The 12,836-nt window shown below is 40.3% G+C and overlaps 1 protein-coding gene across 1 annotated transcript in view; it reads left to right on the top strand.

The window, feature by feature from the left end:
* Window positions 1-12,542, top strand: part of ANO6 (anoctamin 6) — an 82,620-nt gene extending 70,078 nt beyond the window's left edge. Inside the window, exons 17-20 of the mRNA XM_075745195.1 lie at window positions 376-581; window positions 6,417-6,616; window positions 7,117-7,222; window positions 8,168-12,542. Coding sequence (XP_075601310.1) covers window positions 376-581; window positions 6,417-6,616; window positions 7,117-7,222; window positions 8,168-8,374 — 719 coding nt within the window. The 3' untranslated portion in view covers window positions 8,375-12,542. The remainder of the gene's footprint in view (window positions 1-375; window positions 582-6,416; window positions 6,617-7,116; window positions 7,223-8,167) is intronic.
* Window positions 12,543-12,836: the final 294 nt, after the last annotated feature.

Raw genomic sequence — 12,836 nt, forward strand, 5'->3', positions numbered from 1 at the left:
GCATCCTTGTGGCAGCACCCAGGCAGCAATAACATGATTGTTAGTTCGGGCTTTCCAGCACAGCACTGAGACAGATAGTCATTAGATTTCCAAGTCTTCATGACCAAGACATAAGAAAGAAATGGATGTTTAAATAACCTGAAGAGTTCCTCTTGGTGTGTGGTGACTTGTAACATTTTCCTGTCCCTCCACCTAGCAGGTTTTTTCAGTACTAATGTGCTCTTGTCTCCTCATACATGAGATCTGCCAGGAACTCAGCTACTCTTTCCTATCTCTCTCTCCCATGGTTGGACTATATAAAGTATATGTACTCATATATGCTTATCTCCAGTAAGTGAAAGCCTCATCAATGTATGTAACCTCTCCCTTTGACAGTTATACAGTTTGGCTTTGTCACTCTGTTTGTGGCGTCGTTCCCTCTGGCTCCTCTTCTGGCTCTTATTAACAACATGTTGGAAATCCGGCTGGATGCGTGGAAGCTGACGACCCAGTTCAGGCGCATGGTTCCACAGAAGGCACAAGACATCGGCGCCTGGCAGCCCATCATGCAAGGCATAGCCATTCTGGCGGTGGTCACCAACGTAAGTACCGGGCCAACAACTGTACAAGGTAAAATGCCTTCGCCGCAGGTGTTACATCCAAGCGTGGGAACGCCACATGTGGCAATGGAGCACTTAAATGATCCTAAAGTAATTACGAGCATCAGTCCCTTAAGACGTCAGCCCCCCTCAGTTACTTTCTAGAAGTTTTGGAAACAGAATATGGCTACTGTCTAAAATATTATATCTAAAGAAAAAAAAATTTATTTAGAGTTGCTAGAGTCTTCAGAAAAATGTTATGTATGAGGACTTACCTTTCCTAAAATCATAGTGCATAATACAGAGATCTTTTCAGACAGTCTGCAGCTAAATACATACTTTTGTAAAAAATTAGGTGGCAGCTTCGTTAGGTTATAATTGATTGTTGTTTCTAATTGTTACAATTGTTATGGTCATTCCTTTGTATCTGAATTTACCTTTAGGAAACCTTGTGCTTAAAACAGAAATTCAGCTTCCTTCTTCTGTACTTAAAAATACAATGTGTGATCAAAATTGCAGCACTTTTACCTTTTGAGAGCAGAATGAATTTTCTGAGAACTTGCAAATTAATCTGGTTTTCAGTTGGATTTAAAATCAATTCTAAAGTTTTATTTAAAATATTTAGAAAAACTTTTTTTCTGTTTCATATACTCTTACCAATGAAAATTAGACCTTTCAAATTTCCCATATTGTTAATTCACAAAGATCTTATACATGGGCTGCGTTGTGGGGAGAAAAATAATCCCTTGGGCTTTACCACTGTGAATTATTTGATTGCTTATTCTTACACAGTAGCTAATATGTATTGTCCTTTCAAAAAATTCCCACTGCTGACCTTTCTCAAAAAAGCAGTGTTCACTGGTTTCCTCTGCAGGGACAGTAACACCACAGGCTGTCCACAGTTAATAGGCCTTTTTCAGCAAGGTCACATTTTCTACCATGGGTGAGATCAGGGATTCCTTCTGACGCACTTAAAAGTAGTCACTTCCTCCAGGACCTAGTCCTTGCAGTAACAGCACTTTATTGTGCTCAGTAGGAGTTTCTGGAAAAAGCACTTGAGTCTGAAGACAAGAGCTCATCTTAGCCGAAGCTTTCATGGGAGGCTCTGGCTGTTTGGAGAATGGTGGACTTTGCGTAAGAGGAGGGAGACGAAGCTGAGCACTCTACTATAGAAACTAACCTGATAGTTAGGGGACTTATTTCAAATGAAAGAGCAATACAAACTTAAGTAAGGGCATGAACTTATTTTCCTGTATCTCAGGCACCTTCTACAGTCATTATTGGGTACTTGGCTGGTCTGGGGTTTCAACCTCAGGGCTTCTGTTTTTCAGAAATAATGAGAGAGGTACATGCACCTTCTCTTCCCACACCCAGGTGAGTGTCCTTGCATATTGCATTCTCTTTTTTTCCCTCTCTTTTAAAAAGTCTTCGTTTTCCCTCTGGAAGGATGAGGCTATTTTTGAAAAATGGGAAGATGGCCTTCCATGACCTGACTGCCTATTGAGTTGTCATCTTCTCAGTAGTTTGTTTTCGTAATTTTGGGGGTTGGGAGTGGTACCACATAGAAATAGGAGTCCAGGGTGGATTTCAGTGATAAGAAAAATTTTGTATGTCATCTTCAGCTACCAGATGTATTTTCAGGTATTTGAAGGTCTCCCAAAATGGCCGTTAATCTTTTTCAGAACTTTATTTCGCACTATAGCAATTGAACATGTATGGTAAACATAGCTAGGATGTAGAGAGGAGACTCAGGAGGACATAAAAGCAGAGAATTAAGCACAGAGAAATGTCAGAAGAAAAAAGGCAACTTGAAGATGGAAAATTTGCAAGAGAATCTGGGAGAAAAACAACAAGCTAGAACATATGCTCCAGCTGTTTCACACTGCTCTGCTGAGGCAAACCAAACATAAATCCAGCTGTTCCATAGGCATGTGAAACATCCAAGGCCTACTAGTATATCTGGTGTTAAAATTTAAAACAAAAATGATGCAACTTTGGTAACACACGTTCAGACTGTTAGAAATGTCAGAGATACTTTGAGGCTCTTCTGTTTTAGTGCCTGTGTAAAAAAATTGCTAGTGATAACTCTCCCAGAAAATTATGGAGATAGTGCAAATTCCTGGATGAAGCATAGCTACAGTAAAGTAGAGGTAACATTATTGCTGCATCAATATCTTTTTTTTTAACTATGCTGCTACAAAACTTATAAAATAAAAGGCAAAGAAGTTTCTGATGCCTTGGAAGAAAAACAAATATATTATGCTCTTGGATATGCTGTCTTTCCTAGTCAATCCAGCTGGGTCTGGTAATACCACTATGAAGTAAAAACTTGGATATACATCTTAAGATTACTTTAAAATATTGTTACGAGTACCTTAGTCATAGTCCTTATGATATTCAAGGCAGAGTTAAAGTGGCTTTGGTGTCCTTATGGTGACTCAGACATGTAGGCTTTTGTTAGAAATGTGTTCATGCCCTGCTCTAGATTCTGCAGAAAAATGACCAAGCAATATTTTTAGGTGTCTCTCACTACCCATCCACAACCCACCTGAGGCTTTGCAACCTTTTTTCACTGCAAATTCCTCCTTATGTGCTATACTCCTCAAGGCATCACCAAAAACATGGAGTCCTCAATGTGCAAAAATATACTGGCATCGGTGAGTCTATTAGCATGCGAGGGGCACAGCACCAGAGACTGTCAAACACCCCGCTGCGGGTGTTGTAAGGACCTCAGAGAGATCAATATTTGTTGCTAATGAAGTGTGGACTATAAAGCTGTACACTAGATCAAATGTTAGAAGCTGTTTTCCTTTAAGTATGGTGTTTTTTCTTGTTTGGCATCCAGGATCTATTATAGGCCATCAGTCTTTCCTTTACCATCCTTTCCTTGATTTTTCCTTAGTACACAGAAACTGTTTCTTCTCTTCTGTGCGACTTCTTACAGCTGATTAGACTCGGGTAGTGTATCATCTTCTCCTTCTTGCATTACCTTTGGAACACCTGTTAGTAGCTTGCAAGCAACTTTTGCACAAAGCTATCAGTTTTGCAACTTGCTACTCAGGCACTGGACTTGCTCTTGCATGATACCAAAGCATCTGTTGTTGATATGAAGATTGATTTTAATTAGTTATGGTATAAATGGAAAACTGTGTGCAGTAAAGTTTGGGAAGTAGAGAATGTGCTGTTTGTTTGTAGTTCTCCAGTGCAATACTCTGAAATGCAGCCCATAATTCAGGAGGAAAAAAGTTTTTCCTTTGAGAGGATGCCGTAGGATTAGCTTTCGTATTTCTGTCCTTGCAGCTCTCTGGAGCACATCTGGAGATCATTCCGGGAGAGGGAGGAGAGTGGGACGTGGTTCAGATTTAGAATGATGAGAGACCTGGGGCCTTGCAAAAAAATTCAGTAAGAGCAAGTATTAAGTTGTGTACATACCATATTCCAGCATCTTTCTAAATGATACACAGAAGCAGCATCAAACTCATTTGGTCCAAAGAGAGAAGGGATTTTTTTGACTTAATGTTCAGTTGCTATTAGTTCATTTATGGTCTGACTGGATGAGCTAACGAACGGAAGGAAATTATATTTATCTAAAACTTTCTGTGCTTACACTTCAGTTAAAAACAGAGTAATTTAGGTGTGAGGTCTTCTCCCTGCAACTGCAAGACACAGTAATATATATTTTTTGTCAGCCAAAACCACCTACTCTGCGTGTAAATATAAACAACACATAATTTTCACTTCATTGTACAGTGGCATGTAATGCTTAAAAACAGTTTTTAAGCGTGCATGCCAACTACATTTGATTTAAGCCAGAGTACAGTATGCACACACAAACACTTTACTGCTGAAAATTTTAAACAAGTTTATGTTAGTCTTAGGATGCCTCCCTTTTCTTCCTCATCAACCAAATTAACTTTCTCTCGACTGAACTCAAACGTAACTGTATTTTGGAGAACCAAATACGCATTTTGGACCACAGTCTCAGTCTTAAGTCTTTTTTCTGCAACTTTTGTCTTAACTAGAGTTTAGTTTCTCAGTTACTTCAAAGTAAGCCAGCTCAAAAGGTAAGGCATGAGGACAGTGTTCAACATTTGGCAGTGGTGCTACTTGAGGTGAGGTGGGTCTTGCACTCTTTTCAGCTCCTTGCCCTTTCCCTTCCCTGTCTTTTCCCCTTGTTGCTGTCTCTTGTGATGTGCTGGTACCAGCACTTTGACAAAACCACGATGAACGAGATCAAGGAGTGGGTCCAGATGGGATTCCCCACCAGATCAGTGCCATGATCTGATCTGCTGCACAGCTGCATGAGTGACTCCTAGGTGCAGAGGCAGGAGGGACGGTGGTTGCTTTAGCTAGCACTGCCACCAAAGTGTTGTTTGAGGAACTGTACAAGAGGCGTCGGCATTTTTTTTCACCCTTTCTCCTTTCTCCCCTTCCCTTTATTTTACAACTGTTACAAATACCTCCTCAGGTTGGGGATCTCTTGCTGGGAATGCTGCATGAAGGTGGACAGGTTTTGCCCCATCCCATGAAAATAAGGAAACACAGACTGCATTAATTACAGTCTGACATGAAGGGGAATAAAATACAGATATTAACCAGCTCCTATGCTCCTCTGATGCCCATTACTGCTTAACTTTGCGCCTTCCTCTGTCCCACACCTTTACCACAGCTTTTTTCTGCCCCTTTTACGTATGTCTACCTACACCCGCTCCTCCTCATCTCATTAGATCCCTACTTCACACCTTTCACCTCCATGTCTCTGCCCTGGTTCTTTCCATCCGTGTTGTCAGGTGTTCTCCCCCCCTGCCACGGGACAAAAGATTTCCCTTTCAGCCCTGGAGCGCAGCTCCCACTCCTTCCTGGGTGCCGGGCACCAGAGACGCCTGTGCCGGGCAGCCACTTGCTAGGCACTCAGCTGCAGATCTTGCCAGTGGAAAGTCTTCCTCACAGGGAAACCTTTTGAATTTGCACTAGCAGAGGAGGAGATTGGATTAAACATAGTTAACCTGTCCTCCAGAACAGGATGTTTTGGGAAGTTCATGAGTTTAGAAAAGCCTTCCCACAACAAACCCACGGATCCAATTTCCTACCCAGTTTGTGACTAGCAGACTGAGTAGGACAGGGACTCTCTTGGGAGCAAGATAAAAACAAATCGTCACGTCATATGTAAAACAGCACTATGCAGCTGCTACTAAAAAAAAATACCTTGGCATCAAAAGCAGTTTCCACATGTACTGACACTGAAACTTATGAGGCAACAACTGCCAAGATGAATTTGGTCTGGCTAGCACCTCAGAAGGAGCGGGATGTTTCTAGGGTCAGAGATGGATCAGCTATATATATAATTTATTTAATTCTTTTATTCAAACTTCAGGGTTCCTGGTGAAATTTAATTTTCTGTTATTGAAGGACTCTTCCCTTGTTCCCATGAGTTTTATCAGGCAGGATTTCTTTTAGGCATCTCATCAGTACATCTGATTGATAGCAAGCACATTTGCTGAAGGTTACCTTAGAGTACTTTAAGGTGAGTTTGGCTGCTGACCTCCACTACAGGCTCATGAGGAAAAAAGTGTATTCTAGTATAACTTTTTTAAGGCATCCAGCAGAGCTAGTGTAATTTAAAAACCATACAGAGTGCACATTCCAGAAAGAGATTGTTTCATGCCCGTGACTACGTGCTCATTTACAGAGGGAACCACTGACTGGAAAAGCACATATTTTCTATTTTTAGCTTATACTGTAAGTTGTGAGATACTAAGTATATGCCAAAGCTATACATATTAAGGCTTATTTCTTAAATGCTACTCTGCTTTTTTGTCTTCTTTTTCTAAAATGCAGGCTATGATAATTGCTTTTACATCTGACATGATTCCTCGTCTGGTTTATTACTGGTCCTTTTCGGTCCCTCCTTATGGGAGTCACAGCAGTCACACTATGAAAGGGTATATAAACAGCACGCTTTCTGTCTTCAACGTGTCAGACTTCAAGAATGCAAGCAAGCCATTTTCCCCTTGGTTTGGGAACCAAACGACATGCAGGCAAGTGTCAAATGACCATTCTTTTCCAATGAGAAGAATAAATGTGGGGGGGTTTAATACCTAAATCATCTCATTCAATTAACAATATCCAGTAAGAAATGTTAAAACACAGTAAAAGCCAGCATATTTTGAATGGCAGAACTGAGTGGAAGTATTCATCCATAAGTTTGTGCTACTCAGAAAATTCTTACTTTATTTTGTTTTTCTCATAATTGATAGTCTTCCAAAAAAAACCCAAACAAACAAACAGAAAACCCCCACACTGTAATTTTTTATAAGTAATTCTTAATACAGTGGCAAAAAAAAAAAAAAAAAAAAGGACATTTCAGCCAAATATAGCTTATTCTGCAGATAAGAAGTTTACCCATTACTGTAGTTCCGTGCAGCTAACTGTTCCTGGATGCGTTAAGCAGGCACATGTCTTGCTCCATCCTCTGGCCACAGCGCCTTACTGCAGAGAGGCCAGGGACTAGTTCCTGACTTTCCTACCTTGCTTTCAGATACCGGGATCTCCGCTACCCTCCTGGCCACCAGCACCAATATGAACATAACATATACTACTGGCATGTCATTGCAGCCAAGCTGGCTTTCATCATCGTCATGGAGGTAAGCGTGTGGGGTTTTGAGCATTACTTATTTAAACTTCGCTTCCCTCCATGCAGAAAATCCTTCAAAGATGTTCTGTCTAGGCACAGCCATCAGAGCTGGCGATGTGTGCTAACATGGGCAAGAGCTTGGGAGGTGTAAATGAAGTGTAGCACCATTAGAAAAAGAAGCCTCTGAAGTCATGACATCAGCGAAGGATTGCCCCACATGTTTGCAGTTTCTTTTCTCAAGAACTGTAAAATTATTTTTAGCATCAGAAATAGAAGGGACAGTTACACCAAAAATATTTTTACCTATACTTAGAGGAAGTTTGTGCACAGCCTCATGAATGCATATACATAATACATGTGCAGTAGCAGAGTGAAGTGTATAAAGACAGTCACTGCAAGAGGTGAGTCTCTAGATGAGCATTGAAAAGCAATTGCTCGTTCCTCTGCAGCTACAATCTGGGTTTATGAAAGACGGGAGTTGGTCTAGGATGAAGGGAGAGGAATATTCAGTATTATTTCATTATAAAATGTACTTAGGGCCTGATCCAGGGACCACTGAAGTCATCAGAAACATACAGCTGGTTAGATCAGAGTTCCCATAGCAGAGAAAAGTCCATTGCCCCAGAGTCATTTGAACAAACCTAAAAAAATTTTAAAAGAAACTGTAACCAATATTTCCATGGGGGGGAGGAAGCACTGGGTACCAGGGTTCCCCCAGAGCAGGTGGAGAAGTCCTTGTTAAAATCAGGATTAGAAAATCAGAAATTCTTGTTTATCAGACAATTATTCTATTCATTAGTCATGTCTGCTTTTTAAAATACTGTTCCACTGTGACAGATACTGGTACAGAACCAGCTCAGAGTCTTAAGAGATAATGTGACATTTCATTTATAATAATAATAATGTCCTGTTCAGCCTGACTGACTTTTTTTTTTTCCATTTTCACCTTCCCCAGCATGTCATATACTTCGTGAAGTTTATTATTTCATACATAATTCCGGATGTATCACAAAAGACCAAGAGCAAGGTCAAACGAGAGCAATACCTAACACAGAAACTCTTGCATGAGAATGATCTCAAAGTTGTGAAAAAAACCATGGGGAAAATTGCCAACAACATTATCAAAGGAGTAGACAGCACTTTCCGACCTAAAGCTGAATAAGTACTTTTTTATATGGAATAACAGTATTTAGCCAACTAATACCTGTCCAGATACTACCAATAGCTAATCAAACACTTTGGATTAATTTCCTTTACTAAACATTGTTTCTTGCAACTGTTACCTGCTCAGTTACCTGGACAAATGCAACCACTGCAACTCAGATAAGAGTTATCAATTTTTTTAACAGCTTTAGTAGGACTTATTTTTTTAACACGTGAAGATAAAAATTATTTATCACCTTAAGACAATGCAGATTAATTCTCAAATGCATAAAGTGCTTTCCACTTTATTTATGCATCGGTTATTAGATCTCTTGTTTGACTTGAATAAAACCTTAAGAACAAGAATGATTTGTTGTACGAATGCCATCACGTCTTCTGAGGGAGTTTTGATTACTTGCTAATGCAAACCTCAACTATAAAATGATAGAGGAAAAGCCAAAACATGAAGGAGAGAAAAGGAAAATACAGCTCAAAATCATGTTGTTAAGCCATTGGAATTGACATACTAAGCGCTGTTGTGTGCTACACTGAATTAGCTATGCATACTGAGACCTAAATGGATAACAAGATATTTCAATTAATCATGGACTTGGATCACAAGAAGCAGCAGGACTGTAAGCCCATCCTGTTCATCAATCTCTGTGTAAACAGGAGAATTGCCTGTGAAATCAATGCATACAAACTGACTTTACAGCACTCTGAGTGAGTAGAAAACTCAGGCATTTTGTCAATGTACTTTCATTAGTTCACGCACCTATTCTGCTCTGAATGACCATAGATAGCCTTGAAGGTCTCCTACCTGTAACAGTAATGAGTGTTAAAAGTCTTTTCACATACTAAATCAATATTTGTGGAGGGCTGTCTTTTACATTTCTCCCACACCAGAGGCACGTGCCTGATAGATTTCGATGTAGGAAGAATGTGCAGCTGGACCTGTTGTGACACAACATTGCGTGATAAAGTGATTTCTGACAAGACCATGAATCTATTGAAACTGGAGATTGGAATAAACCATTTAATATGCCTTAACCATGTTAGGAAGCTTTAAATAACCAGGAGGGATGTTAGAGGTGTGGATGCATGTGCTAGAGCCATCAATCATCTTCAAATTGGGCTGCAGATCTGCTTGGCTATTTTGTCTCCAGTTGCAAACTGGGAGTTAAGGAATTACAGATTAAGCATGTATGTAGAGCTCCGCTTTGTGTCTGCAGCCATGGTAGTCCATATTATTAACTTGCTTTCTCTTTTAACAGCTTTAGTGTTTCTACAAATTCTGAAAACCAAAATGTTGATAAAAATGTAAAAGTATGTCTGTAGTCTGTAAACCAGGTGATTACTGTTGGGTTTGTGATTTTGTATTCTTCTTAAATGTAATAGATATGCAGAATTTTTAGGCAGATTTTTCATATGGCTTTTTACATATTAAGAAGTTCATTTGCAGAAACTAAGTAACATTTATAAGATGTATTTTATGCCATTAATAATCAGAAGGAATCAAGTGTCTGAATTTTGTAGCAAAACTTCCAAATATTGACTGCCGTGTACCTTAAGGCTATCCTTTGAAACGGCAACATTTATACCAGATGAGGTAGCACATAAGGGGAATCCTTTCAGCAGTCATGATACACAAGCTTTCACTCAGCCAAACCTTGCATGATTGCATGGAAGAACATGCAAGGAAAGCTTCGTTCAAAAATCAGGGAAAGATGAAACAGAGAAACTCATAGGTTCCAGAGAATCATTTCTGACACTGAAGTACTGAAGCTTACTTATTATAATGCCCAGAAAACTTTGTGTAGACACCACCTGAAGACAAAAAAAGATGCAGAAAAACAAGATAGACTATAGCATCCAGAGATAGACAGTCATCCAGAGAAGCGATGGAACCAGTGCTTCTTTGCACAGGGAATTCTACCCTTTGCCATTTGTTTTGGTTTAGTCAGAAGCATGACAAGTCTTTAATTTACCAGGAAGCAAATAGAAATTGGGCAGATGGACAAACACTCGGAAGTTTCTAAACAGGACAGAATTTCTTACCAAAATATATAGCCTCAATACTGGTTTGAACTTTTCCCTGGATCACTGGATGATGGTCAGGGCTGCAAGGGACCTTTGAAGGTCATCTGGTCCAACCCCCCCCCTGCTCAAGCAGGGCCACCTAGAGCAGGCAGCCCAGGACCGTGTCCAGACAGCTTTTGAATATCTCCAAGGATGGAGACTCCACAACCTCCCTGGGCAACCTGTGCCAGTGGTCAGTCACCCTCACAGTGAAAAAAATGTTTCTTGATGTTCAGAGGGAACCTCCTGTGTTTCAGTTTGTGCCCATTGCCTCTGGCCCTATCACTGCATAGTATACCAAACTTCTGTTTAAAACAAGTTTTTGTCCAAAAACCTGTTTTGCTTCAATTTTAGTGAAGTACTCAGGACTTCCCTCTGCAAAATGAGTTTGATTATAAAGGCCAGTCAGCTCCTTGCAGACTTGGAAGTTTGATTTTAGCTTTGAACTGGCTCTTCCCCATCTGCAGTTGTGTTCAGCCGAGATGCCATTTTCATGCCCCATCAGTGATGACAGTGCCAATGTGCCTTAAACACTCTTTCAGGTGCGGTGTTGGAAGGGCTGGGGCGGGCAAGGAGGCATCCTGTGACAAAGGCAAAAAAAATGCTTCACGAAATGGACCATTTCAGATAATTATTTGGTCTTAAGGAAGCATTTACTGCTCTCTTTGAGAGGTAAAGAGACTAGGAAACAAAGGAATTAAGTGCCTTGCCTGGGGTCACACAGTGAGCAGTGGCAGAGCTTAATGCTGGTTTTCTGGAGTGCCTGGTCCTCTGCTCCTTGTCTGGTTCCTGTGGCCTCTCTGCGTTGCCCCTTTTTACATCAGTTGGCGGCGTTTCCTAAAGGGGGAGTTTGCCCTCAGCGTCATCGAGAGTTTATATTCCTGCCTTTAAAATAATGATTAAAAAACCATGCTACATCAGCAAAGCGTGCGTATCTTGGGCGCCTCCCATAATAAAATCCTAATCAGCTTTGGGTGTGTTTCTACATTAACATTTTTGTTCAGATCAAGAGTGTGCTTTTGAAACTAGTTTTCCACTTGTCCCCACTTTCTGGGCGGTGCTTCCCGTCACAGACTGGTCTCAAGGCACATGGACTGGATTCCTCTTGATTTAAACTGAACCAGAAGGAAGGTTTTAGATATGCACTTAATGGTCTCTGACAGGCACTTAGTCCAGAGAGCTAAAACCAGAGCTAGGCTGAAGAGAGCAGCGAGAACTGCGTGGGCATCAGCTAGTCAACATCAACTTTTTGCTCTAGTGATTTGCTTCCGAAGTGCCACGCTCCTTGCTAATGTAGCTGTAACGTTGCATTTCAGAAGACATTATATCAGGAATTCAGTTTGGTTTGCCGCATGCACAGTGTTATTCACAGCACAGTTCTGAATGAGAGAGAAAGAAGAGGAAAACCATCAGAGTGCCTAATAATTGCATGTTAATAGTCAGATCTCTTAAGCTGTGCAATTTCTGTAGCCTCTACCTCCAACTGCTGAAATCTGCTCTGCTTGTACGCGGGGAGCTCTGCGCAGGCATCAGAACAAGATGCTGGTGGGGGGGGCAGCTGCCAACAAATGAGTATTTGTAACTTTTTTTTTTTTTTAAGGCTAGGTCACTTTAATAATATTTAAAGATTTGCTTGAAGGGAAACTTAACATTTGTTTTAAACTATGAATCAATTTTACTCTTTTTTACATTTTATATGTAAGCCAGACTCTTCCTTTGTACAGATTTGTTGAAGTCAGTGTGATTTTGGACCAGTGACCATCTCATTGCCTTAACAAGCACCATGAATTACAGATCGTCGCCACTGTTTTAGACTCTGTGTATATTGATAAAATTCAGAATGTAAAAGTGTATTTTTTTGTATTTTTTTCTAAGAATGTTTGCTATTAGTTTCTGAATATTAAGTTTTCTTTATATTTATTGTCATTACATAAAGTCTATTTTTAAATAACAATAAATCTGATGTTGATTAGCATTGTTTGTTTTTCCATGAACAATACTGCTGCTGCCAAATGCCACATTTAAATTCTTAGAATGTCATCCCTGTCTAATTTCCATATTCCTCCTCTTTTTCAATCTTTTCCCATTAAACTGTTACAGTACCGAAATTTATCTCCTGTTTTTTCTGCATCCTCTAGATGGAAGTCATTCCTTTCAACACCAAGTCGACGACAAGGACCATTATGTTCTCATACAAATAAACAGTTTAGGTCTTTATACCCTTTCCCTCCTGTCGTGATAAACCCTGTGTTATGTTTCAGAGTCATCACTTATTTCTTCGTCTGTGATGCTCCCACCTCCGGGCAGTCCACTCTGTCTGTCCCTGCCACCCAGGCACCAGTTCTCTTCTCCTTCTGCTCTGACTGTTCCTCTCTACTTTGAGGAAATCCTTTTCTAAGACT

The sequence above is a fragment of the Balearica regulorum genome, chromosome 1 (genome assembly GCF_011004875.1).
Source record: "Balearica regulorum gibbericeps isolate bBalReg1 chromosome 1, bBalReg1.pri, whole genome shotgun sequence".
Taxonomy (NCBI): Eukaryota; Metazoa; Chordata; class Aves; order Gruiformes; family Gruidae; genus Balearica; species Balearica regulorum.